Here is a 26,470-nt window from a genome sequence, read left to right as displayed (position 1 = left end):
ACTTTAAAGCAAGAAAACGGACCCCCCCGCCCCATTTACTCACTTTTATAAGAAAAGATGATCCAGTACCATAGAGCTCCAGGAAATACTTGGCTAAAGAGGTAGCAAGTGTTCCTTCCTGGATTTTCCAGAGGGGAGGGGCACGGAGGTTGGAGGTTGGCTCGTGTGGAAAAAATGGTGGCAAAGTTTCTTTGAAAAATATTTCCCTGACTAATTTCACCATTTTAATTTGCTCAGTTCTTTGTATTAACATCATCATTCTGGATTGACTTGGAGTGCTCACTTGTGCCTGCTGGTAAGTGAGCTGGGTTTTTTTCTTTTCTTTTTTTAATGTATTTTAAAATAATATTTTATTTATTGTGCATAGGATTTTTTAAAATAGTTTTATTCTGTGTGGATTCTTTTTTTAAATTGTCTTAGACTATTTAAAAAAAGATTCTATCCAAAATAAATTGAAGTGAAACCATTTTTGAAAATTCTATGCACAATATTTTGAAATGTTTTACTTCAATTTATTCTCTGTGGATTCTTTTTTTAAATTGTCTATTTAAAAAAAAATTCTATCTAAAATACAAAATACCAGCTGCAGTTATTGACTTAAGAACTATGGCAAGAAAGGTGGTATAGTGACCAAAGTTACAATGGCATTGAAAAAAGTGACTGATGACCATTTTTTCACATTTAGCGACCATTTTCACACTTAGTGATCGTTGCAGCATCCTCATGGTCACATGATCAAAATTATGATGTTTGGCAACAGATTCATATTTATGATGGTTTCAGTGTCCTGGGGTCATATAATCACCTTTTTACAAAGTCAAATGTGGAAACCAGATTCACTTATGCTACTAACTTATCAGCTGCAGTTATTCACTTAAGAACTGTGGCAAGAAAGGTGGTATAATGGGCTTAGTGACCAAAGTTACAATGGCATTGAAAATTTAATTTAATTTAATTTATTAGATTTATAGGCCGCCCAATCCCGGAGGACTCCGGGTGGCTTACACAGAACAAGAAAGAAAAACAAAATAAAATAAAAATAAAGATTAAAATTCTAACACGCATACATTCAAATTGGGGCTGGACCCTACATAATAAGGTCAACAGCCCCAGGCCTGCCGGAACAGCCAGGTTTTAACAGCTTTTCTGAAGGCAAAAAGTGACTGATGACCATTTTTCACACTTAGCGACCATTTTCACACTTAGCGACATCCTCATGGTCACGCGATCAAAATTTTGATGTTTGGCAACAGATTTGTATTTATGATGGTTTCAGTGTCATGGGGTCATATAATCACCTTTTGACAAAGTCAAATGGGGAAACCAGATTCACTTATGTTACTAACTTATCAGCTGCAGTTATTCACTTAAGAACTGTGGCAAGAAAGGTGGTATAGTGACCAAAGTTACAATGGCATTGAAAAAAGTGACTGATGACCATTTTTTCACATTTAGCGACCATTTTCACACTTAGCTACCGTTGCAGCATCCTCATGGTCACGTGATCAAAATTTTGATTTTTGGCAACAGTTACAATTTATATTTGTAAATTGTAGTTATGTTGAAATAAAAAAAATATTACAATACTATTTTTGCGTTGTATGAAAAATTTTGTTGCTCCGTATAACATTTTTAATCAAGCCCCCCCCCCCTCAAATGTGTCCCTCTTTACCAATCTGAAAATCTGGTCACCTTAAATACTGCTTCAGCTTATCTAGCCTCCTCCATCACTCCTCGCTCTTATCGATTCTCTAGTCGCAAAAATTGCCCCCCCCCTGCCGCCCCCATTATAGCCGGCTGCAGAGGGGGACGAGGGAAGGATGGAGCAACCCTAGGTCAGTTTCTTCAAAAGCGAGCAAAGGATTCAAGTCACGCCTGCTTGGAATCAAGTAACGCGTCTGGTGATTTTATTTATTTATTTGACTTGTATGCCGCCCTATTCCCGGAAGACTCGGGCACATCCGTACAATTTTGGGAAATAATGCACAAAAAAAAGGGTTTTGCTAGTAAGGCCTTCTCCCAAATGGCTGACTTCTGCTTCTCACTACTCACTGTTTAATATGTTTGGGATTTTAAAAATGACTTTCCAGTCTGGTGTTCTCGGATAGTTTCTCAGATAAATTCTAATTATGGTCATCACTGCTTAATTCTTGGAATAATCGGGTCCAAGCATTATTGCAAGTTTCCCAAAGCGAAAAAAAATCTGCCAGTGAAGTTTTTTTCTTTTACATCACTCACCCACCGACACAATTATTGAGAACCGGAAGTTTCCCTGGTGGTGAATCTCTCTCATTCTATGGAGTGGTTAAAGAGACCCAAACACCCATTCTCAGCCCGGGAAGTGCGAGCTGCAAACAAAAGAACTGTCCTCTAAGACTTCCTCATAGCGCGCTGCAAACGCCAATGAGAGTGAAGAGTTTGCTTGCACTTGCGTAGTTGCTGCGCCGCCCTCCATCTCCCAGGCTGTCACGCAGGCGCAGCCTGGTAGGTTGTTAGCAGGTGGAAGAGTGGGGTGAACTCTGCGTGGATGTGACATTCGGGACGAGGTTGTTTCTATCTGGTGGGTGCACGTGTCCGTAAGGAGAGTGTCTGCCTAAGATTCCGGTGCTTTGTTTGGGTTGTGGGGCAGTGGCGATCTTTGTTCCGTGTCAGTAATGGAGAACAGTCCTTAGTTGTTTTCTTATATTTGAGAAGCAAATAAATGTTGGCATAGGTCGAAAGTCGTCTGGATTTTAATATAGCGTTGCTCGTAAGATTGATTTTGCAATGGGTTCTCATATCTCGTGTTAACTCACAATTGTATCAAGGTAAACCTTTATAGTTTACCTTGATAGGTGAATTCAGTTACTTGTGGGTTCGCACAGTCAGTATGTAGAAATCTTCTGCATATTTCTCTCCAAAGTAGAATTAAGCTATAATGAATGATAGACTGTAACATTTATTTAAACTGAAATATTTTAGGATTAATTCATTCAGCAGTGAAAAAGCAGTGTTTTCCTTATACTCTTTAAAGGAACGCTCAAATCCTATTTCCCCCCCAACTCATTAGAATTGCAGTGTTGACATCCAAGTTAGAAAAAAATGTATAACTGAATGTTCAGTTGTACTTTTTTTAAAAAAATGTGTGTATTTAGGTCTAAGGCTATATAACTAAGTTTCAAGTAATCTAGTTTTATGTTTGAAGTTTAGTTATTAAATTTTACACTCTCAATGTATTCTGTAATATAACATTGTTATGTTATTTACATATTACCTTTTCAACATTCATCATAATATCTGTTCAAATATATATTCCATTATTTTAGTGAATGTCTTCTAAATAAGTCTTTTAGACCACAATATTTTCTGATAGGGAAAGATTTTTGTTTACTGTGCCTTTATATACAGAGTAATTTTGCTTCCTTAGAGAAATTTAATTATTAAAAAACAGTATCTCAACATTATGTTGTTTTTACATTTAGTTTATATTTCTGAGATCTTCTAGATATATGACTGCAACTATGCTGCAGATGTCCTAGATAACATGGTCAAGCAGTATTGCTGGCTGTAAATCCTGCAGTTTGTAGCCTGTGAATCTGGAAAGTATCAGACTGTAGACCATTCATTCTAAAAACATAGTAGTATGCATGTGGAGCATAATCACAGTGAACCATACTGACAAAGTACTGAAAATAATGGTTAGGTGGCTAATTTTTCAATAAAAAGTTTGTATCCCCCCCTCCTGATTTTATGTGAGCCGCCCTGAGTCCCCTCAGGGAAAAGGGCGGCCTATAAATGTTAATAAAATTCTAAATTCTAAATTCTAAAAGGTTCAAATGAACAGGGATAGTAACATACAATATTTTTAACAGAAGATGTTGATGATCTTATATGTAGGAAATAATATAGAGTTGTCTCAAAGGTACTTTTTCAAAAGGCAACTGGACTTTATTTTCCCTTGAAGACGTTTCACTTCTCATCCAAGAAGCTTCTTCAGTTCTTCAGCTTCTTGGATGAGAAGTGAAACGTCTTCAAGGAAAAACTAAGTCCAGTTGCCTTTTGAAAAAACACCTTTGGGACAACCATGACCTGAACGACTGAGACTCCCCATAGACAAATATAGTATTGTATTATTTTCTTCTTTCTTAGCCCTGTTACAAACAAAATTTCAATTAATTTGTCTTAAATATTAACATTTTAGAAATCCACATTGTTTGAAAAACTTGCCAGCTGATTTTAAGGATTTCAAATCCAAGGATTATGGTTTGACAAAAAAGACTAAAAGCAATTAAAAATGGAGATTTAGGCTACAAAGAATCTTCCAGTGTTCATCTTATGACTGAAGCAGAACTAGAGAGGCTGGGACTAAAATCTACTCTTAAATCATGAAAATTCAGATTAATCTCTATTTCACAAAGTTCTTATGATGGTAGAATTAAGGGAGAAAATGTGAAAAAATGTGTTTTTCTTTTGTTATTAGGCTCTTTAAAAACAGGCTTTTCTGGCTTGAAACAAAATGAATAAATCAACACTGCTGCGGTTTCCTCTCTACCAGCTTCTTAAGAACGTTAGGAAGCCTTCTTGGAGAAACTTCTGCTGGAAATCTAGCAGTGGCTTTACTTTTCCATATGGACAGCGAGTTAATTCCCCACAATCCTTTTTTTCATGGGGGATGATGTTTTCAAAAGGGGTGAGATCTGGACTGGGGTGTCCAGCAGCAGCAGAACAGCAAACACCTGAGCTCTCTGCCAAGGAGCAAAGACTTCTGAGCAAGTTGTACACTGGACTGATCCAAGGACACAGGGCCTGTCTGGCGGAAGCCATTACACTCATAGAATCAACCCATAAGAGGAAAAAAGAAGTTGCTCAAGTTCTTCTTCAGAAGGTATTATCCCACCACCGAGAACAAGAACAGTTAAATAAAGGAAAGCCACTAGCCTTTAGAGTGGGTCAGTTCTTCCTTGTTTGTGCAGTTATTGCTATTCTGATTCAAAACATTCTTATTTGCCTATAACAGTTTATTTAACTTTAAAGTTTACAAAGTTGATTATTATATGATGTAAGCTTGATACTATTGAATTGTTGAATGTCTGCATTGTGAAATTTGCCTCTGGTAGCTAGGTAGAATGTCATCTCAAGACATCATACTTTCAAATGCTTCTAAAATTGCTCCCTCTGAACTGTCTTCTTTCTCTGAAAGGAAGTCTGTGTAAGAGCTGCTGAGCTTACTGCTGGTTGGTTTCCTTTAACTCCAGAAAACTTTGTTAACATTTCTATAAAACATGCTTGTATAATATGTTTCTAGATAGAGGGGAGGGGGAATCGTGGCAGGTTTATTTTGCAAATGTGACTGCTTGAATTCAATCTGTGAATTCAATTTTTATTTGTGGGATGGATTAGTTCTTAACTCCTGCTTTGCCATCTCGGGTGCCCTTCCACACCCGACAGAAAATTAACAAACAACAATGCAGCAATGTTACTCTTTATTTTCAAGATATGAAGAAATCTAAATGAGTGGAGTATCCAGTAATGAAAAATCTAAAACCCTGAAAGGAAGAATGAAAGGCCAGTCCCTTCTCCTCTGGTGGCTTCATTGCCTCTCAGCCCTTGACGCATAATAATAAAACAACTCCCTTTTGATGATCCTGTAGTCCCTATTCAGGGTAGAGTCGGCCTGCACGAAGGATGCCAGATGTACATAAATTGACAAACTATAAATACATGTGTAACTTTGAAGAAAGTGTTTTGCTTAGAACAGACCATGGAATATTGGTAGCAAATACGTTGCTTACCTACCTGAAATGTATCAGCCTGCTCATTATTTTTATGAAATCAAATAGATATTGATGTTGCTGCCGTTTAGGATTATCTGGCCCCCCTGGTGCTGGAAAATCAACGTTCATTGAATGTTTTGGGAAAATGCTGACTGAAAGAAGACACAAAGTATCTGTCTTGGCAGTGGATCCTTCCTCTAGTACTACTGGTGGTGAGTGTGTTTGCAAAAGCATTATCTGTCTTTCATTCTTTTTATAATGAATATGGAATTTATTATATAGGCAGTATGTATTTAATGGAGTATTTTTTAACCAAATCAAATAGTTCCATTCTTTTTATTGAAAATATAATTATATTTTAAGTTTATTTTAAAAGCTCAGTGGAAGTGTCTTCACTGAAGAGAGATACAAGATTCTATTATACTGGCTACTATTATTAATAAAGAAACATTATGAAATGAATTGCATTAAGTTCTCTTGTGAAATTACATGATTGTCTGATAAAGTTCGTTCTAACTGTATTAATTAGGATAAGGTGGTGGAAAAATTTAGTAGATATGTTTTCTGTATTAGTGAAAACATCTTAAATACTTCTTGTCCAAGAACTTTCCATCTGCAAGGGATTTCCACAACAAGCTGCAAAAATAGAAAATGTGTATTGTGGCAGCAGAAGACAAGCTCTACCCTTTTGTACTCGTGTTGGAAGTACATTGGTCATGAAGGGAGTACGGAAGAGAGGGAGGTTAAAGCATGGTGTATGTTTTATTATTTTCTCCCTTTACAGATAGCCATATGATAGCTTAGTTGTTTTGGAATTATAAGACTCTTGATTTAGGTAGAAGCCTGTTTTATTTGAATGGCTGGTTTTTCCTTTTGTGTAATGCTTAAGGCTCCCTCTTGGGTGATAAAACACGAATGACTGAGTTGTCAAGAGATCTGAATGCTTACATCAGACCATCTCCAACCAGAGGAACATTGGGCGGAGTAACACGGACTACAAATGAAGCCATTTTGCTGTGTGAAGGAGGAGGTTATGATATTGTTCTTGTTGAAACAGTAGGTGAGTTAAATTCCTTGTCAGTTTTAGCTATCATGCTCTGTAGCTCAAGGTGGGTAACCCATAGGTCAGTGTTTCTCAACCTTGGGGACTTTAAGTCCTGTGGACCTCAACTCCCAGAATTCCCCAGCCAGCTACGCTTCCCCAGCCAGCTACGAATTCTGGGAGTTGAAGTTCACAGGACTTAAAGTCCCCAAGGTTGAGAAACACTGCCATAGGTAGTATGTATTCCTTCAACGATTTCTGTGGCCACCATAGTCCTCCAAATTACACCATAAAAATTCAGCAAACGAAATAGATTTTTTTAAATGCTGCATTCTTTTATGAAAAAAACCACATAAAATGTTCTTGTTGAAGTTCTACCTTTTCCGCACCGCATGTGCCGTATGCGCCACCATAGTTCACACAGCAAATCTATCATGACATTATGTGACACGTTTGTGTGGATGTGTTTCAACTGGCTTGTAACAACCCAGTGCTGATTAGAGCTTATTGGGAGTGACTGGCCCAAGATCACCAACTGGTTTCTGTGCCTGAAGAAGGACTTGAATCTGGGTGGCCCACTTTTTGTCCAGTACGTTAACCATCACAAAATATTGGCTGCCTTAAGGAGAGGGAGGGCGACTAATGTACATGGAATAATTATTAGGTTAGTTTATCTGGCTTTTTAATGTAATAACTACAGGATAAAAATATAGGTGTCAGTCCTGCAGTTATATCCCTTTTAGGATCTTTGGCTTGCCACACTCTTATTTCATTATGCTGTTTCATTAGGGTAGTAGTTGGGAGGGGGGAATAGAACAGAGGAGAATTGGGATAATGTCAGTGTTCCAAGTATCATGCAGAATTAAATCAGAGTCCAAGGCAAAACAATTCTTAAAGTTCCAATATAACAAGTCAGACATTTTAGCACATCTGTGAAATCCCAATTCTGGAAGTTACACCAGCTTCCCACCCAGTTCATGATCTTGTCCCCATACCCACAAATCCATCACATGGTCCAATCTTCTTCCACGCTGGCATCTCCACCCAGCTGGTTCTGGTCATATGCAGAGGTACGGAGACAAAAGATGACCGTGGGCTTCTAGAAAAGAATGACAACAACATATTCCACAATTCTACTCCTTTCTATTCCCCGCTCCCAATTACTATACTAATGAAACAGCATAATGAAGTAAGAGATAGTGTGGCAGGCCAAAGATCCTAAAAGGGATATAACTGCAAGCCTGACAATAGGCCCTTGACCAGTATTCCTGCAGCCCTCAAAGCTGCACAAATAGAAGTGTGGCCAAAAATACGACCCATCTCTGCTGAAGTAGTTGAACAAGAAGATGCTGAAGCTTCTTGTGGAATTCAAATCGGCAACTCTAGAGTAATATGCCATTAGAAAAAGGCACAAAGTACCAGTAGTCTTTCATCAGCCCTCAGGGTATTATTCAATCTTCATGCAGATCTCTTCAGGGAGAGGATCTCTACATTTACAATTTAAATTTTGATCCTGAACAATCTACTTCTGTTCTTCATTCTCAGGAGTGGGTCAGTCAGAGTTTGCAGTTGCCGATATGGTGGATATGTTTGTATTGCTGCTGCCACCAGCAGGAGGTGATGAGTTACAGGTACTGATGTTGCATTCCATGAAAATTTGAGTTAAACAAAACCTTATCCCAGGTTTTGTCAACCTTAATAACTTTTAAGTCATGGGGACTTCAAGTCTCAGAATTTCCCAGCATGCTGGCTGGGGAATTCTGGGAGTTGAAGTCCACATGTCTTAAAGTTACCAAGGTTGAGAAATCCTGCTTTAACCTGTAAGAGCTATTTGCTACTCGCTCATATCAAGCTGGTGTACCAGAAATGATAAGCAAAATATAGCGGTCAGTTCTACCAATCTTTGCTATTGTAGTTTTAAATGAGGGTTTTGTCTTTTTCACTATTGTACATTCCCCAGGGGAATACAACTTTCAGTGGACAATTGTTCATTATTTATAATAATAATTTTGTTTGCTTTTTAATACTCCTTAGATGCCCTGAAAACAGTTCATCTAATAATAAGTGCTTTTATATGTTTAATGCTTGGTTTTACATAATTTAATTTTAATTATTCAATTTAAATGTTGCCTGACTCCAGGCAATTCTAGGTGGCTCACAGTGTAACAATAATAAAATACAATATAGGTAATCAGAAAGAAAGTAAATAAATAAATAAATAAATAAAACCGAATAAAAACAAAAATAAAAAGGTCTACAGTAGCAGTGTGCTATTAAATACAGTATTTAGCATATTAAACAGATAGTTCTGAATAGTTTTCTGTACCTCATTTTTATTAATATATTGCCTGACACCTGATTAAATAGATAATCTAAAATATTTGAAATAAATATACCACATGAGGATTAGCAGCACTAATTCTGATTTTTAGAAATGTATCTGAGTTATTTAAGCACATGACAAAAGTTTTATCTATATTCAGTTCTGATACAGTTTTTCTTTTCAAATCTTTTAAATGCAAATATGCTTTATGTTTTTATATATTAGATAATTTGCATTTTCCCTCCAGAAGGTAATTGTTAAAAATTAGTTTCTTTTTAAACTCTATATAAAAATGAAGAGTTCCTTTTAAAAGTTATTTAGTCTCATTTGGTTATTAAGTCTAATTTTTATTTTTTCAGGGTATCAAGCGAGGAATCATTGAAATGGCAGATCTTGTTGTTATAACCAAAGCAGATGGAGACCTCATTGTGCCAGCACGGAGGATTCAAGCAGAATATGTTAGTGCTTTAAAATTGCTTCATAAGCGCTCAAAGATTTGGAGACCAAAGGTTAGTATATTCAAATAGTTTAGAATAGAATAAATAGAATAAATAAAGAATATGTAAATAATTGCCACAAGTATTTATATTTGTCTTTTGATAATATTTATCAAGTGTGATGATTAGTGCACTATATATCTCCCCCAGGATAATTTGTATTAAAACACAAATACTATTTGTCCTACGTGAAATTAATTATTTTACTATTTTATATTTAAGAGAAGTGCTAAAAAGTGGGACATACATCTGCATATAAAAGCTTTTCTCCTGGGAATATAATTAATCTGTATACTTCCAAAGCTACTGTTTTCTCTTAATACAAAAGATTATCTAACTCGCCTAGTGTTAATATTCTAGTATCATATCCAATTAAGTTGAACCTACTGAATGATGTCTTTTTTCAAAGTATTTTAACAGCAAAATTAACTTTTATATTAAATTCATATGTCATTCCGCAAAATTATAAAACATACACATATAAAACTATAAAATAGGCAAGCTTAAAATCAGAAGCAATAACAGACCATTCAAACAAAGGAACAACGTCAGTTTTACAAAGTCAGATTAAACGATGGGAATATATCATCTGAACTTCAAGGATTTTGTTAGCTAGTAACTTATAGTGCAGTTTTAGACATGCCTACTAAAATGAATCTCATACATATTTGTTTATTAGATTTTTATCCCACCTTTTTTACTTTATAAGTAACTTGAGGCAGCAAACATTCATAATTTCCCTTCCTTTTCCTACTTAGTTGGATAAACTCAAAAGAAGGCAAATATAAAAAATTGTAGTTAAGAGACAGTAATTATATAGCCCAAGTGGGGCTTACCTTGAAAAATCAACATCTTGAATTAAACCTGATTATAAATTGATAAACTCTGTAGACGTACCAGTACATGTATCCATTATTCTATTAACATTATATAGTTTAAATGTGTTTTTAGAGGTGGCAATGTCTTTTGAAGCTGAACCATTTCAAATTCAGTGTGTCCTGTTTCCATTTGAAAATGGCTTCCTTAAACACTTCCGAACAGCCCATTTTAATTTAAAATAACTGGTTTGAATTCCAAACTCAGAACAAAGTTTTCAATTCTACAATTCAATTCTAAACGTTTTGCACAGGGCTGATATTTTGTGGTGGTCTATTATTGTTAGTATTTCATTCTGTGGCCTGGGTGAAATTTTTAATAGATAATTGCCCCTTGAAAGATAGCGTTAATTTGGATCAGGGAAATTTTCTCTGCCTGTTCTCCAAAGGTGATTGGCATTGCTTGGTAAGTAGAGTTATCTTCTTGATCTAATAGGTAATGCGCATCTCTGCCAAAACCGGAGAAGGCATTTCGGATGTATGGGATAAGATGACAGAATTCCAAGAGCTCATGCTTAGAAGTGGTGAGTTGCTTGCCAAACGCAGGAGGCAGCAAAAAGTGTGGATGTGGAATGTAATCCAAGAAAGCATGCTGGACCATTTCCGGCAACACTCAGAAGTGAAGGATCAAATTCCTCTCCTGGAAGACAAGGTTGTTGATGGGATCCTAACTCCTGGGCTTGCTGCAGACCTCCTGCTCAGGGCTTTTAAAGAGAAACCCTGATTCTTTTCTGTACATGGCCTGATGATATGAAATAAATGATATAAATGTATATAGCATTTTTAAAAAAATGTCTGAGCTGTGAACTTCTTTATTATTAAATTTCTACCTGTACATTTCCAGCAATGCCTGCCTTGATTTGCAAACAATGATTAACAATAATAACTCACGATATTAGAACGGCTATTGTTGCCCGATATAAAATGCCAGCTTATAAAAACAAGCTTTCAAATTGCCCTGGGAAGTGGCATAAAGGCAAAGGCCATTAATCAGAGAGAGAATTTGATAGCATTGCAGCTGCCACAGGTTAAATCCTGGATCCAGCTGATTTTTGTTGGGCCTCCTTCCTGACCATCATCCCATAGAGCTTAGCTCAGGAGGGGTGTCAAACTGGTGGCCCATGGCCGGATGCGTAATGCCCAGGCCTCAAAGGGAAAAAACATGACAACAATGTGACACTGGGAGTTTGACACACATGCCTCAGCTGATGAGCAGAGCTCCTTATTTGTCATGTAGGATAGGTAGACAAGTCCTGAATTGTGTGGGGTTTTCTGTGGAGAAGAGCTTGTAGCCCATGGTGTCACTGGCTTAAATAAGGAATATCTCTCAAAAGCCTGACCTCTGTATCCTGTATTTACTACAGCTTCCAACTTCCTTTCAGAGGCTTCCCATATAAGGCACATTATGTGGGAAGTAACCGTAGTATGGCTCACAGTTGGGTCAGCACTATTCAAGAAGCAATGAAAGTAATAAATTTGCTTCAACTGGTAGAAGGCATCCCTCACCATCGCAATCACCTGTTGTTTTCTGTCCCTGAATTAGCTTACCTAAACTGATAACAATTTATTGTTTTAGAAATATTTATCTTTTAGTATTTTAATGTTTTCATGCTGTAAGCTACCCAGAGTTGTTTCGATACAAGATAGGCAGCAAATAAATAAATAAAATAAAATGAATCTATACAAGGCCAGCATATTTAGGGACATGTATAGGAAGGGGCAGTGATTCAAATAATTTAACAACCGGTTGGTTCTCTGCCCTAATGATTTCTTCCAACAACCAGTTCACCAAACTGCTCAGAAAGTTAACAACCGGTTCTCCCATGTGGTGTGAACTGGCTGAATCCCACCACTGGGAATGGGGTAATTACAGTGTGCTAGTGCGAAAATGAGGAATTGCAGTTTCAGTTTCTATTTAATCTGCAGAGAACTCTAGCAATATATTAAGATGCATTGCATGCGGAATTGAACTGACTTGTATATGAGTCCTTAACTAATTTTATTTCTACAGCATCACTAAATTACTGGAAGTTAAAGATGGTTGAAATCTTTCCCTATGCAACATTAAAAAAAATTGCAATTGCCACATTATTGTACAACTGAATTAGACCAAGAATATCTTAGTCATGACATATAAGTTGTAAGTTGTACATCTAAGTTGATGAAGCATAATTATCTATGCATCACCGTGGTATGGATCTATGGAGTTGCGCATATGCTTTATACATATGTTTGTCATGTTAAACTCTGTATGCAGAATGACTTCTGACTGTGAAAGCATGCATTTTATTTGACATTGAGGTCTCCATCGTCTGCAAGAATTCAAAGAAGAGATCACACAGACCATGATAGGTTTAAGAACAGAAATTATAAATGTGATCAGATTATATAAGATATATATGTGCTGGTCCTCATTCTTATAATCCTATTGCAGGCTATGTGTAATATATTTGAAATACTAGTGGATAAGTTTCAAAACAGTAATTGAAGCTAATTTAAAACCAAACCTAATGATTCAAATATATGGAAAATCATCCACAGAGTTATCAGGGACACTTTAAATCTCACAACACTGTTGTTGCTACTTCTGAATTGTATTTAGTAGATTCTACAATCTGATTTTTCGGTACAAATTTAGCAGCTTGAGAGAACCACCACACTTTGGCAGCAGTATTGTTACTCTTATTGCTCTTATTAGGAAGTTTCTCCCTGTATATCTAATCTACACTGCTCCTTTGTAATGAATTCCTTCCTGTAATACAAGTTGAGTGCCCTTTAATATGCATAGCCCTTCTGCATATTGCTTCCTTTCTCTGTATTGCTGCCATCTACTCTACTGTTCTTTCTAAATGGTTATGTAGTAAATAGATATTTCTCCTGCTTTGCATGTTTTTATGCATTTAATATGCTTTGCTAAAATAATACTTAGCTAAATAAAATTAAATAGAATACATTTTCAGATTTAAAAAGTGATACAAATATTGCTTGGGAATGTTTCATTTTTAATTTTAAAATAATGTTAGGGCAATTTTATTGCTGATCATTCTCTTTTACATAGAAGTAATAGAATCAAGTAATTAGAATAAGGGGACACATTAGCTCAGTGGCTAAGACATTGAGCTTGTCGATCAGAAAGGTTCAAATCCCTACCGTCATGTAATGGAGTGAGCTCCCATTACTTGTCCCAGCTTCTGCCAACCTAGCAGTTCGAAAGCATGTAAAAATGTAAGTAGAAAAATAGGGACCACCTTGATGGAACGTTAACAATGTTCCGTGTGCCTTCAGCCACATGACCACGGAATTGTCATCAGACAGTGCTGGCTCTTCGGCTTAGAAACAGAGATGAGCACCCCTGCCTAGAGTTGGGAACGACTAGCATGTATGTAAGAGGGGAATCTTTACCTTTACCTTAATAGAATCAAGGACATTTTAAAAGTTATAATCAGATGGCCTTCTTTTGATGCCTTCAAGTCATTGTTGACTCCTGTTGACTGCCTGATGAAGTCTCTGCAGTTTCTTTGCAAGATTTCAGAAGTGGTTTGCCACTGCCTTTTTGCTAGGCTGAGAGAAAGTGACTGACATAAATTTACGCAGCTGGCTTTGTGCCTAAGGTAGGATTAGAACTCACAGTCTACCGGTTTTTAGCCTGATGTCTTAACCATTACACCTAAATTGGGTCTCAGTCAAATAATATATCCTGCTAAAAAGCAGCCCTAAATATGGGGAGGGGGAAAAATGAAAGTAGAAAGGATAGTACAGGTAGTCTTCAATTTAGCCCAATTGAGTCCAAAATTTCTGTTGCTAAGCGAAACATTTGTTAAGTGAATTTTGCCTCATTTGACTACCTTTCTTGCCACAAGTTTGAAAAATGGTCATAAGTTATTGTAAAGTTACAATATCCAATGGTTGACTTACTGAGATAACATTATGACGTCACACTGTTTGAAGCTGACATTCAAGAAATACTGCTTTTATGTAAAACATTCAACTCAAAAATATTTCTTGTGCAAAACTCTTGATAGATGAGTGGCCTCATGAAATTGTCCTCAGAACATTCAAATGAATACAGTTTGGATCATTCTTCCCAATGGGGTATCCTTCAAATATTTTGGACTTCAACTATTAATAGTTCTAGAAGATGTTCAAGAAACCTGCCTTACTTTCAGCTGCCTTGATGGTTGGGCATTCTTTACATCTTACAATCTTTGTGTTTTAGGAATTCATGATCTGAAGCACAGCTTTATATATTCTTGATCCAAAATTTAAAACCAAAGCAAATTTCCTGAATAGAATGGGGGAAACACATATCAGACAAAGAGAATAATGTAAAAATGGTAAAATATATCACTGGAAAGCAGGCATGTCCAGGGGACAGAAAGTGGTGTGGGAGAATTTTTGGAACTTGGTTCTCCCTATATACAATGATTAGGAATTAACGTTCCTCCCAAGGCTCTTCAATTTATACATTCCCAAAGTTCTCTAAAAAAAAGAGGAACAAGCAAGTTATGGCTAATCCCTCTGTTTCGAAAAGATGAATTTCAGGTGTTAAAAGTCAAAAGTGTGTCTATCCTGTAAATAAGACTGCTTAGTTTTATGTCAGTTTTCATCAGCCAAAGGATCTGTGAATAATTTCATTTTGTAACCTATCATTATAATTTAATCAAAGCCAAAGTAGATAGGATTACATAAATAATAGAACTATTTATATGGAAATAAAGTCCCAAATAATAATAGAATCTCAGCAAAGGTGATGCAAAATTCTTCTTGGCAGTATCCTGAAGTTGAACATCTGAATTCAATTATTTTACAAATTCTAAGTTATCTTAGCCACAAAAAGAAAAGAAAAAATGCAAATTACAGGAAAAAAATACTTATATTAAGTCAGTGGAATTTCTAAAATAATTACACCCAGAATTTCTAAAATAATAGCACTCTTTTGAGTTTCTTAGAATTTTTCATCTATTCTGTTTTTAAATTAAAATACTGTAAGCATAATTCTGCATATGAGGCACATCTGTTATTAGAGGAAATCAGATAGCATATATAAATCTCAACTACAGAATCAACTTTACACAGGTAAATAGTAGTTTCAGGTTTTTGTGATTTATTCACAGAACTATCGTTAACTTGTAGTTTAACATGATGATGAATTAGCCTTTTCTTTTTCAGGATTTGCTAAGGTTATAAAACTTGTAGTCCAAAACATCTATCAGATGAGAAAAGTCAAATTGGAGCATTTTTCTGTTTTCCATATTACTTGTTGCCCAACAAGTCTACAGTACAGTGACACTAATGACTAATGTAGATACAGAAATCTATTGCTCTTTAATCTTGCCCTGCCATTGTCAGTAGTTACAAGACTATCTTGATATGTCAGCAATGAAATGTCTCCTTTTGGTCCAGGCTGTCTTTGGTTTGCCCTTCTGTAAAGTTACCTTTATCCCAAAGGATTGCAAACTACAATTTCTTCTCTCATTATTCTTCCATATCATCTGTGGCTAAACTGAAATGTGAAGCAGAAAATATCTCTTGGCAGCAATCTAGATGAAGATAAACATCTCTCTCCCTCTCTCTCTCTCTCTCTCTCTCTCTCTCTCTCTCTCTCTCTCTCTCTCTCTCTCTCTCTACCTACCTACCTACCTAACCTACCTACCTACCTACCTACCTACATATACATATACATATACATATACATATACATATACATATACATATACATATACATATACATATACATATACATATACATATACATACATACATACATACATACATACATACATACATACATACATACATATATATATATATATATTACGTGTGTGTGTGTCTTCATGGTTGCAATTTTTGAGATTTTATTAAAAATTAAGGTAGGTTTCTGGAAGCCTAAGAGTTTGGCTGATGCTAGTTAGAATTTTAAACATTACTATTGAGTGTCATTCTACACATTACACTTATTTCCTATCATTTTATCTTGTGTCTTTAATTGCTACAGACACAAGACTCCAGACAACTGTAACAAATGAGCCTGTGAGGTTGAAAGACAGGATGCTGTTGGAGGACCTAAGTCCAGCCACCCATCACGTCATCAGGTTCAAGAGAGAAACTGAGGTTCAGATCCCGCATAGTGGGCTGAGCCTGCTCGATGAGGAGGGGTCCAGTGACCCAATCCAGAGCCCCCTCCATCCTTGGAAGAGGAGGAGGAGAACAGCAATGAGGACGGGGGCTGTATGAACTGGTGGCCTCTGATCACATTGAGATGGATATAGGACCAGGGGAATTTAAACAGTAAGCCTCCCCCCCATGTTTCTCAAGGTCAGGAGCAGAGAGAAGTCCTTGGAGAACATGCAGTAGAGGCCAGTGAACATTCATCACAGCAGCCAGAACCAGAGAATGAGCCACCAACCTCAGAAACCCCTGGACCTGATAAATTCCCAGAGGAAGACTCATACATCCCAGCCGAGCTGAGACTGACATGTGATACTGAGGGCCATAGCACAAAGGAGGTGGTACCACTAGGAAAACCTCAGAAGTCCAAATGCAGCTCACTGAGACAACTAGGAAGGAGGACCCATTCCCAGATCAAAGAATTTTGGTGAGGGAGACAGCAAAGACCAGCAGAGAATAAGACAAAGTAAGCAGAAGAGGAGGCAAGAGGAGAGTAAGAGGTGGGAGAATACAGTACAGAGCCAGGAAGGAGAGAAAAGAGAAGGGAGGAAGGGCTTATCTGCTGATGTAGGTGAATGGGCAAGTCAGTGATCAGAGGGAACATGTCAGATGGCAGAAATGAGATGGTCCAGATGAATGGGCAAGCCAGGGAACAGAGGGGGTGCCAGGCGCACAGATAGATAGCAGAGATAAGCAGATCCAGATGAGTGGGCAAGCCAGTGACAAGAGTGGGCACCATTGTCACTGGCAGATGGTGGAAATAATTTTATCTAGGGGAGCAGGCCAACCAGTGACAAGAAGAGGCAGCAGACGCAAAAGAGGACAGTGGTGACAAGCTGTTGTGGCAAGGTGAGTGAATGAGCCAGTGATCAGAGAGGGCTCCAGACACATGGAAGATGGCAGGGACAAGCAGATCCAGATGAGTGGGTGAACCAGTGACCAAAGGGGGGGAGAGGTGCATAGACGGCAGAGATGAGCTGATCTAGGTGAGTGGGTGACCCAGGGACCAGAGACAGTGTCAGACGCACAGCAGATGTTGAACACAAGCTAATCTAGGTAAGTGAATGAACCAGTGACCAGAGAGGGCACCATATACACCAGAACATGGCAGGGAAAAGCTGATGTGGTGAGTACTCGAACCAGTGACCAGATGTACCCACAGATAGCATAGATGAGCTGATCCAGGTGAGTGGATGATCCAGTGACAACAGGAGGTACCAGATGCACTGGCAGGGGGCATCAGCAGTCAGCAAAGACAAGTTTATCTAGGTGAGTGGTTGAACCAGTGAACAGAGGGTGCTCCAGATGCATTGGTGGATGGGGAAGACAATGGAGAAAAGCTGACCAAGGTGAGGGGGCAAGATTGTCACCAGAGAGGGTGCCAGGCACACCATAGACAACAGAGATATACTGATCCAGGTCAGTGGGTGAACTAGTGACTAGAGAGGGCACCTCATGGCAGGTGGCAAAGGTGAGCTGATCCAGGTGAGCTGTTGATCCATGACCCAAGGGTATACCAGACGCACCAGAAGTCAGCAAAGACAAGGTTATCTAGGTGAGTGGATGAACTAGTGAATAGATGGGGCACCAGATACACAGCAGATGAGAGACAAGGTAATCCAGGTGAGTAGATGAGCCAGTGACCACAAGGTGTATCAACTACACTGGCAGGGGGAGATGAGCTGTTCTAGGTGAGTGGGTGAGACATGGCAGCAGATGCATGGCATACAGCAGAGATGAACTGATCAGGTGACTGGGTGAGCCACTTATCAGAGGAAGCACCAGATGCATCAGCAGATACAGGTAAGTGGATGAGCCAGTGACCAGAGAGGGCACCAGATGCACAGTAGACAGCTGAGATGAGATGATCTAGGTCTAGGAGAATGCTTGATCCAGTGACCAGAGGGGGCACCAAATGCACAGCAGATGGTAGAGACAAACTAATCCAGGTGAGTGTGGGAGCCAGTGAGCCAGAGATAGCTAATTAAGGTAATCTAAGTGAATGGATGTGTCAGTGACCAGAGGGTGCACAAGATGCACCAGAAGTCAGCAAAGATAAGGTTACCTAGGTGAGTGGTTGAATCAGTGAACAGAGGGTTCTCCAGGTGCATCGGTGGATGGGGAAGACAACCTGATTTGGGGGAGTGTGATCCAGTGAATAGAGAGGGTGCCAGACGAATGACAGATAATGGAGAAAAGCTGACTAAGGTGAGTGATCAGAGCAGGTGCAAGATGCAGATCCAGATGAGTGAGCAAGAAAGTGACCAGAGATGTTGCCAGACACACGGCAGACAGTGGAGGCAACCTGATCTAGGTGAGTTGGTAAACTAGTGACCAGAGGTGGTACCAGATCCATCGGCAGACAGCAAAGACGAGGCGATCTAAGTGAGTTTTTGAGCCGATGATGAGAGGGTGCTCCAGACTCACCAGAAGAAAGTGGAGATGAACTGATCTATGTAAGTGCTCAAGCCACCGGCTGATCTGGGTGAATGGGTGAGTTAGTAATTACAGAGTGCCAGATGCATGGCAGACTATGGACATCAGCTGATCCTGGTGAGTGAGTGAGCCAGTGAGTAGAGTGGTGGGCTGATCCAGGAAAATGGTTGATCCGGTGACCAGAAGGTGCACCAGATGCACAAGAAGTCAGCAAAGACAAGCTAATCCAGGTGAGTGGATGAATCAGTGACCAGAAGGTGTGCCAGACACACTAGAAGATGACAGAGCTTATCTAGAAGAATGCTTGAGCCAGTGACCAAAGGGGTCCTGTGCACCGGCAGACAGTGAAGACAAGCTGATATGGGTGAGTGGGCGAGCTAATGACTAGAGAGGGCATTGGACCCATGGCAGGCAGCACAGGTGAGATGATCCAGGTGAGTGGTTGATTCAGTGACCAGAAGATGCTCCAGATGCATTGGTGGATGGGGAAGACAACCTGATTTGGGGGAGTGGTGATCCAGTGAATAGAGGTGGCCAGACGAATGACAGATAATGGAGAAAAGCTGACCAAGGTGAGTGGGCAAGCCTGTCAACAGAGTGGGTGCCAGACACTGCACAGACATCAGAGATGCGCTGATCCAGGTGAGTGGGCGAGCTAGTGACTAGAGAGGGTGCTAGACACATAGCAGGCGGTAGAAGTGAGCTGATCCAGGTGAGTGGTTGAACCAGGGAATAGAGGGGGCACAAGATGCACAGCAGATCATGGGGACAAGCTAATCGAGGTGAGCGGATCAGCCAGTGACAACAATGGGTACCAGCTGCACTGGCAGGGGGAGATAAGCATATTTGGTGAGTGGGTGAGCCAGTGACCAGACATGGCAGTAGATGCATGGCATAGAGCAGAGATCAGCTATTCAGGTGGGTGGGTGAGCAAGTGATCAGAGAAAGCACCAGACGCATCAGCAGATGGCAGAGATGAATTGATACAGGTGAGTGGATGAGCCAGTGACCAGAGGGGACACCAGATGCACAGAAGATGGTAGATACAAACTAATCCAGGTGAGTGGGTGAGCCAGTGACAGACATGGCAGTAGATGCATGGCATAGAGCAGAGATCAGCTGATCAGGTGAGTGGGTGAGCCAGTGATCAGAGGAAGCACCAGACGCATCAGCAGATGGCAGAGATGAATTGATACAGGTGAGTGGATGAGCCAGTGACCAGAGGGGACACCAGATGCACAGCACATGGTAGAGACAAACTAATCCAGGTGAGTGGGTGAGCCAGTGAGTCAGATATAGCTAATCAAGGGAATCTAGGTGAATGGGTGTGTCAGTGACCAGAGCAGTCTCCAGACACAGATCAGATGGTTGAGAGAAGCTGACCAAGGTGAATGGACAAGCCGGTGACCCGAGAGGACACCAGAAGCATAGCAAATGGCAGAAAGGAGGTGATCCAGGTAAGTGGGTGAATCAGGGACCAGAAGGTATGCCAGACACACTAGAAGATGGCAGAGACAAGCTGATCTAGGAGAATGCTCGAGCCAGTGACCAGAAGGGACGCCAGATCCATTGGCAGATAACTAATACCAGGTAATCAAGGTGAATGAGTGTTTCAGTGACCAGAGCAGTCTCCAGACACAGATCAAATGGTGAAGAGAAGCTGATCAAGGTCACTGGGTGAGCCAGTCACCAGAGAGGATGCTAGAAGCACAGCAGACAGCAGAGATGAGCTGATCCAGGTGAGTGGCTAAACCAATGACCAGAAGGTGTGCTGGACACAAGAGAGGATGGTAATCTGAACTAGGTGTGTTTTTGACCCAGTGACCAGAGGGTGCCCCAGACCCAAAGAAAACTGCAGAGACAGGTTGATTTAGGAGAATGCTCGAGCCAGTGACCAGAGGAGATGCCAGATGCACTGGCAGAGAGCAAAGATAAGGTTATCTAGGTAAGTGGGTGAGTAAGCGATCAGAGCAGGTGCAAGATGCAGATCCAGATGAGTGAGCAAGAAAGTGACCAGAGATGTTGCCAGACACACGGCAGACAGTGGAGGCAACCTGATCTAGGTGAGTTGGTAAACTAGTGACCAGAGGTGGTACCAGATCCATCGGCAGACAGCAAAGATGAGGCGATCTAAGTGAGTTTTTGAGCCGATGATGAGAGGGTGCTCCAGACTCACCAGAGGAAAGTGGAGATGAACTGATCTATGTAAGTGCTCAAGCCACCGGCTGATCTGGGTGAATGGGTGAGTTAGTAATTACAGAGTGCCAGATGCATGGCAGACTATGGAGATCAGCTGATCCTGGTGAGTGGGTGAGCCATTGACTAGAGTGGTGAGCCGATCCAGGTAAATGGTTGATCCGGTGACCAGAGGGTGCACCAGATGAACAAGAAGTCAGCAAAGACAAGGTTATCTAGGTGAGTGGTTGAACCAATTAATAGAGAGGGCACCAGATACACAGCAGATGGTGGAGACAAACTAATCCAGGCAAGTGGATGTGCCAGTGACCACAAGGGGTATCAACTGCACTGGCAGGGGGAGATGGGCTGATCTATGTAGGTGGATTAACCAGTGACTAGAGGTGGTGCCAGATGAATGGGCAGGCAGCAAAGACAAGGTGATCTAGGTGAGTTTTTGAGCCGATGACAAGAGGGCACTCCGAACACACCAGAAGAAAGTGGAGATGAAGTGAGCTAGGTAACTGACCAGAGGGACCACATGCACCGGCAGACAGTGAAGACAAGCTGTTATGGGTGAGTGGGCAAGCTAGTGACTAGAGAGGGCACCAGACACATGGCAGGTGGCAGAGGTGAGCTGATCAAGGTGAGTGATTGATCCAGTGACCAGAAGTTGCACAAGATGCACCAGAAGTCAGCAAAGCAAGGTTATCTAGGTGAGTGGTTGAATCAGTGAACAGAGGGTTCTCCAGATGCTTCGGTAGATGGGGAAGACAACCTGATTTGGGGGAGTGGTAATCCAGTGAATAGAGAGGGTGCCAGACGAATGACAGATAATGGAGAAAAGCTGACCAAGGTGAGTGGGCAAGCCTGTCAACAGAGTGGGTGCCAGACACTCCACAGACATCAGAGATGTGCTGATCCAGGTGAGTGGGCAAGCTAGTGACTAGAGAGGGTGCCAGACACATGGCAGGTGGTAGAAGTGAGCTGATCCAGGTGAGTGGTTGAACCAGGGAATAGAGGGGGCACAAGATGCACAGCAGATCGTGGGGACAAGCTAATCGAGGTGAGCGGATCAGCCAGTGACGACAACGGGTACCAGCTGCACTGGCAGGGGGAGATAAGCATATTTGGTGAGTGGGTGAGCCAGTGACCAGACATGGCAGTAGACGCATGGCATAGAGCAGAGATCAGCTGATCAGATGACTGGGTGAGTAGGTGATCAGTGGAAGCACCAGACGCATCAGCAGATGGCAGAAATGAATTGATACAGGTGAGTGGATAAGCCAATGACTAGAGGGGACACCAGATGCACAGCAGATGGTAGAGACAAACTAATCCAGGTGAGTGGGTGAGCCAGTTAGCCAGATATAGCTAATCAAGGGAATCTAGGTGAATGGGTGTGTCAGTGACCAGAGCAGTCTCCAGACCAGATCAGATGGTTGAGAGAAGCTGACCAAGGTGAATGGACAAGCCGGTGACCCGAGAGGACACCGGAAGCATAGCAAATGGTAGAGACAAGCTGATCCAGGTAAGTGGGTGAATCAGTGACCAGAAGGTGTGCCAGACACACTAGAAGATGGCACAGCTGATCTAGAAGAATGCTTGAGCCAGTGGCCATAGGGGTCACTACGTGCACCGGCAGACAGTGTAGACAAGCTGATATGGGTAAGTGGGCGAGCTAGTGACTAGAGGGGGCACTGGAAACATGGCAGGCAGCACAGGTGAGATGAGTGAGTGGTTGATTCAGTGACCAGAAGGTTCTCCAGATGCACCGATGGATGGGGAAGACAACCTCATTTGGGGGAGTGGTGATCCATTGAATAGAGAGGGTGCCAGATGAATGACAGATAATGGAGAAAAGCTGACGAAGGTGAGTGGGCAAGCCTGTAACTGGAGTGGGTGCCAGACACTCCACCAACAGCAGAGATGCGTTGATGCAGGTGAGTTGACAAGCCAGTGTCTTCAGAGGGTGTGAGAGACACAGCAGAAGGTGAAGCCAACCTGCTCCAGGTGAGTGGATGAGGCAGTGACCACAAGGGGCACCAGACAAACCAGGAGACAGCGAGAAGAGCTGATAAGGTGAGTGCATGAGCCAGTGATCAGAGGGGGCACCAGACACACAGGTTGTAGGTGTTGGCAAGCTAGTGATCAGAGGTGGTGGCAAATACACTGGCAGATGGCGAAGATAAGGTTATCTAGGTGAATGAGTGAATCAGCAATCAGGGCAGATGCAAGATGCAGATCCAGATGAGTGACCAGAAGTGGTGCCAGATGCACCAGTAGATAGAGTATTCCAGGTGAGTTTTTGAGCCGATGATAAGAGGGTGCTCCGGACTGACCTGAAGAAAGTGGAGATGAACTGATCTAGGTAAGTACTCAAGCCACTGACTAGAGGGGTCACCACATGCACCAGCGGACAGTGAGGACAAACTGATGTGGGTGAGTGGGCAAGCTAGTGATTAGAGTGGGCACCGGACACATGGCAGGTGGCGGAGGTGAGCTGGTCCAGGTGAGTGGATTTGCCAGTAATTGGAAAGGGCACCAGATGCCACAACAGACAACAGAGTCAAACTGATCCAGTTGAGTGGATGAGCCAAGGACCAGAAGGGGCACCAGACGCACCAGGAGACAGTGGAGAAGAGCTGATAAGGTGAGTGGCTGAGCCAGTTATTAGAACCAGTACCAGACACACAAGCAGATAGCAAATGATATAGGTGAGTGGGTAAGCTAGTGATCAGAGGGAGTGTCAAAAGTACCCGCAGATGGAGGAGAGAAACTGATCTGGGTGAGTGAGTGACTAGACAGGGCACCAGATACAGCAGGCAGTGGAAATGAGCTGATCAAGTGAGGAGGGGACAGTGACCAGAGCAGGAGTGTCAAACTTGATTTCATTGAGGACCTCATCAGGGTTGTGTTTGACCTTGTCCCCCCTATGGGTGTGACCGGGGGCCCACTCATCCTCATTTGTTTAGGGGTGGCTGTGGTGACTTTAGTGATCTAGTCCCCGGGCCTTAAGTTTGACATCTCTGGACCACTCTGCTCCAGATGCACCAGAAGACAGTGGAGATCAGCTGATGTAGGTAAGCACTTAAGCCAGTGATCAGAGATGGAGCCAGACACACTGGGAAATGGCGAAGACAAGATGACCTAGGTGAGTGGGAAATTATTTTGCGACTAAATACACATTCCTAACCACATGTGATAAAATGAAGATACAGCCTAACTTTCACCAGTTGCATCACTGTATAAAGGGAGAAGCTTTTGGAAGAAAGCAGAAACTTCATCCCACATACTCAGGTCTGTTCACATGAGGTTAATTTATCATACACTTTACAGGGCATTCTCGTGCCATATTGAAAGTGGAGGTTTGTCACATAGTTAGCCAGTGATACATTATTCATGTATCTTATTAATAAAGTCAGAGTATCAATGCTGAAAAAAGTCACAAAAACCTTTTCCTGGTGGTTGGTGAGCAGAGTAGTCTGAAACGGGGCCACTTTTTTCAAGGTAAGTTCTCTTTCTTCTTCCCCAGAAAAGGAAATTAAATAATTTCAGAGAACGCTTTCATTGGGCAAAGTATTCCAGTTTTACTGGCTTAATGCTGATATAAAATTGCATGAGTTCTTCACTAGCTAAAATGACAGTAATTTAATATGCCACAGTATTGGTTTCTAGCCAAAGTCTGACTGAAGTGATCTTTATAAAGAAAGGCATGGGTCTTTCCTCATCTTATGTATTTAACTTCTTAACTGTTTTTAATCAAAAACCAGATTGAAGTCATACAATACCAAATTAGAGTTAGAGTTATGAATAGCTGCCATGCAATCATAAATGAGGCAATATTGCCAATTTTTTTTGGAGAAGGTTGCTGTTTCTCATTATTTCCATCTTGTCTGCTGTAGCATTGTGGGCATAGTGTCAACTGTGGAAGAGAGAAACTTCAAGAAAAATGATGTCCCAAATTTCTATAGAAACCTTTAATATCCTTTAATAGCTCTGTTCTTTTTCAGAATGTTTGTTGGAGGACAGTATCATTTATTATTGAATTGCTGATTCCACAACTATCCAGACTGGATATTATCTAGTATCAAGTCTTTGCTGTTTAGCTGGGTTATGTCTCTCGTTCCCTACCCAACTTTTCTGGTTAGAGCAGTGGTTCCCAAACTTGGCAACTTTAAGACTTGTGGACTTCAGCAGAGCTGGCTGGAGAATTATGGGAGTTGAAGTCCACAAGTCTTAAAGTTGCCAAGTTTGGGAACCACTGGGTTAGAGTAAAGTATTCTTTTAATTCTGTTGGGGCTTCAGGATATATTCTTTTTTTAAAATTCAATAACTATGTTCACATCTGTTCACAAGTCTAGGAGAAGATATATGCACAAAGAAAAGGATATACAGTCTTCCGCCTTCATTCTTTAAGCTTCCTCTGTTTACCAAAAGGTATTATTAGCTTATAAGATAGCCACAATATATACTAAGTAATTCATATGTAAAATTAGCTCAGTACTCTTCCTTCTAGTGATATGAATTATACCCTATGCCATATAAGAGACTAAACAAATGGACTTCATAAGTTAAAATTGGTTAAATAAGACATCTCATTTTGTGTTTTCTCCAGAGTATTTTTGGTAAAGCAGCTTCACAATCTCCCTGGACATTATGGAAATAGAAAAGGTACTGCAGAAATGAAAAATGATGAAATATAATAACCACTGTTTAAAGATATAAAAACTGGATAACTATATATATTATTGATTGCAGCTTCAAAACAGGATTGAGTTAATGAGTTTTGATTTGTTAGCAACATCCAGACAACCTAATAAAGTAAGTTTCATTCCAAAGTAGAGGACTGCAGTTGCTCCATTCACCCCATGAAGCTTGATGAATGAGTTAATAAATGGAGGAAGAGGAGGTCATGGTGGAGGAGGAGGAAGAAGAAGAGGAGGGGGGGAAGCAACTCCAACATGGCCAGGCATGTCAACGCTGCCAATTTTACCTGTAAAAATGATTTATTTGTACTGTTTCTTATGGGCAAGACTGTCCCTGTCTACCCCTTGCCAAGTCTTAGCACCCCAACTAATCGCCATCAGCTATCTTGTTCTAAGTGGAAGATGATGTTAAAGTGCACTTTTTAATTAAAATATGAAAACATAAAGTTAATTAGCCATTATTTGACAAAAGAAGAAAGTCTTAGGAACATA

At 40.6% G+C, this 26,470-nt stretch overlaps 1 protein-coding gene and 1 long non-coding RNA gene across 3 annotated transcripts; both read left to right on the top strand.

Moving 5' to 3' along the window:
• The first annotated feature begins 2,465 nt into the window (after window positions 1–2,465).
• Window positions 2,466–11,286, top strand: MMAA (metabolism of cobalamin associated A). 2 transcript variants are annotated; one of them, XM_014066024.2, is made up of 7 exons: window positions 2,466–2,560; window positions 4,460–4,928; window positions 5,843–5,965; window positions 6,643–6,813; window positions 8,341–8,426; window positions 9,478–9,627; window positions 10,927–11,286. In XM_014066024.2, the coding sequence occupies exons 2-7, from the start codon at window positions 4,496–4,498 to the stop codon at window positions 11,212–11,214; spliced, it is 1,251 nt and encodes a 416-aa protein (XP_013921499.2). In that variant the 5' UTR covers window positions 2,466–2,560; window positions 4,460–4,495; the 3' UTR covers window positions 11,215–11,286. The 2 variants fall into 2 exon arrangements, with proteins under 2 accessions (XP_013921499.2, XP_013921498.2); XM_014066023.2 differs by lacking the exon at window positions 2,466–2,560 and having other exon boundaries at window positions 4,075–4,928.
• Window positions 11,287–16,443: 5,157 nt separating this feature from the next.
• LOC106551182 (uncharacterized) lies at window positions 16,444–26,207 on the top strand. The gene is made up of 3 exons (XR_001313717.2): window positions 16,444–25,709; window positions 25,888–25,943; window positions 26,115–26,207. It is a non-coding gene; the product is annotated as an uncharacterized LOC106551182 (long non-coding RNA).
• Window positions 26,208–26,470: the final 263 nt, after the last annotated feature.

This window comes from Thamnophis sirtalis, unplaced genomic scaffold, assembly GCF_051295495.1.
Source record: "Thamnophis sirtalis isolate CommonGarterSnake01/CBP01778 unplaced genomic scaffold, rThaSir2_p1.2 scaffold_10, whole genome shotgun sequence".
NCBI classification, from domain to species: Eukaryota; Metazoa; Chordata; class Lepidosauria; order Squamata; family Natricidae; genus Thamnophis; species Thamnophis sirtalis.
Note: the sequence above shows the minus strand (reverse complement) of the source record. Positions and strands in the feature narration are given on the sequence as shown.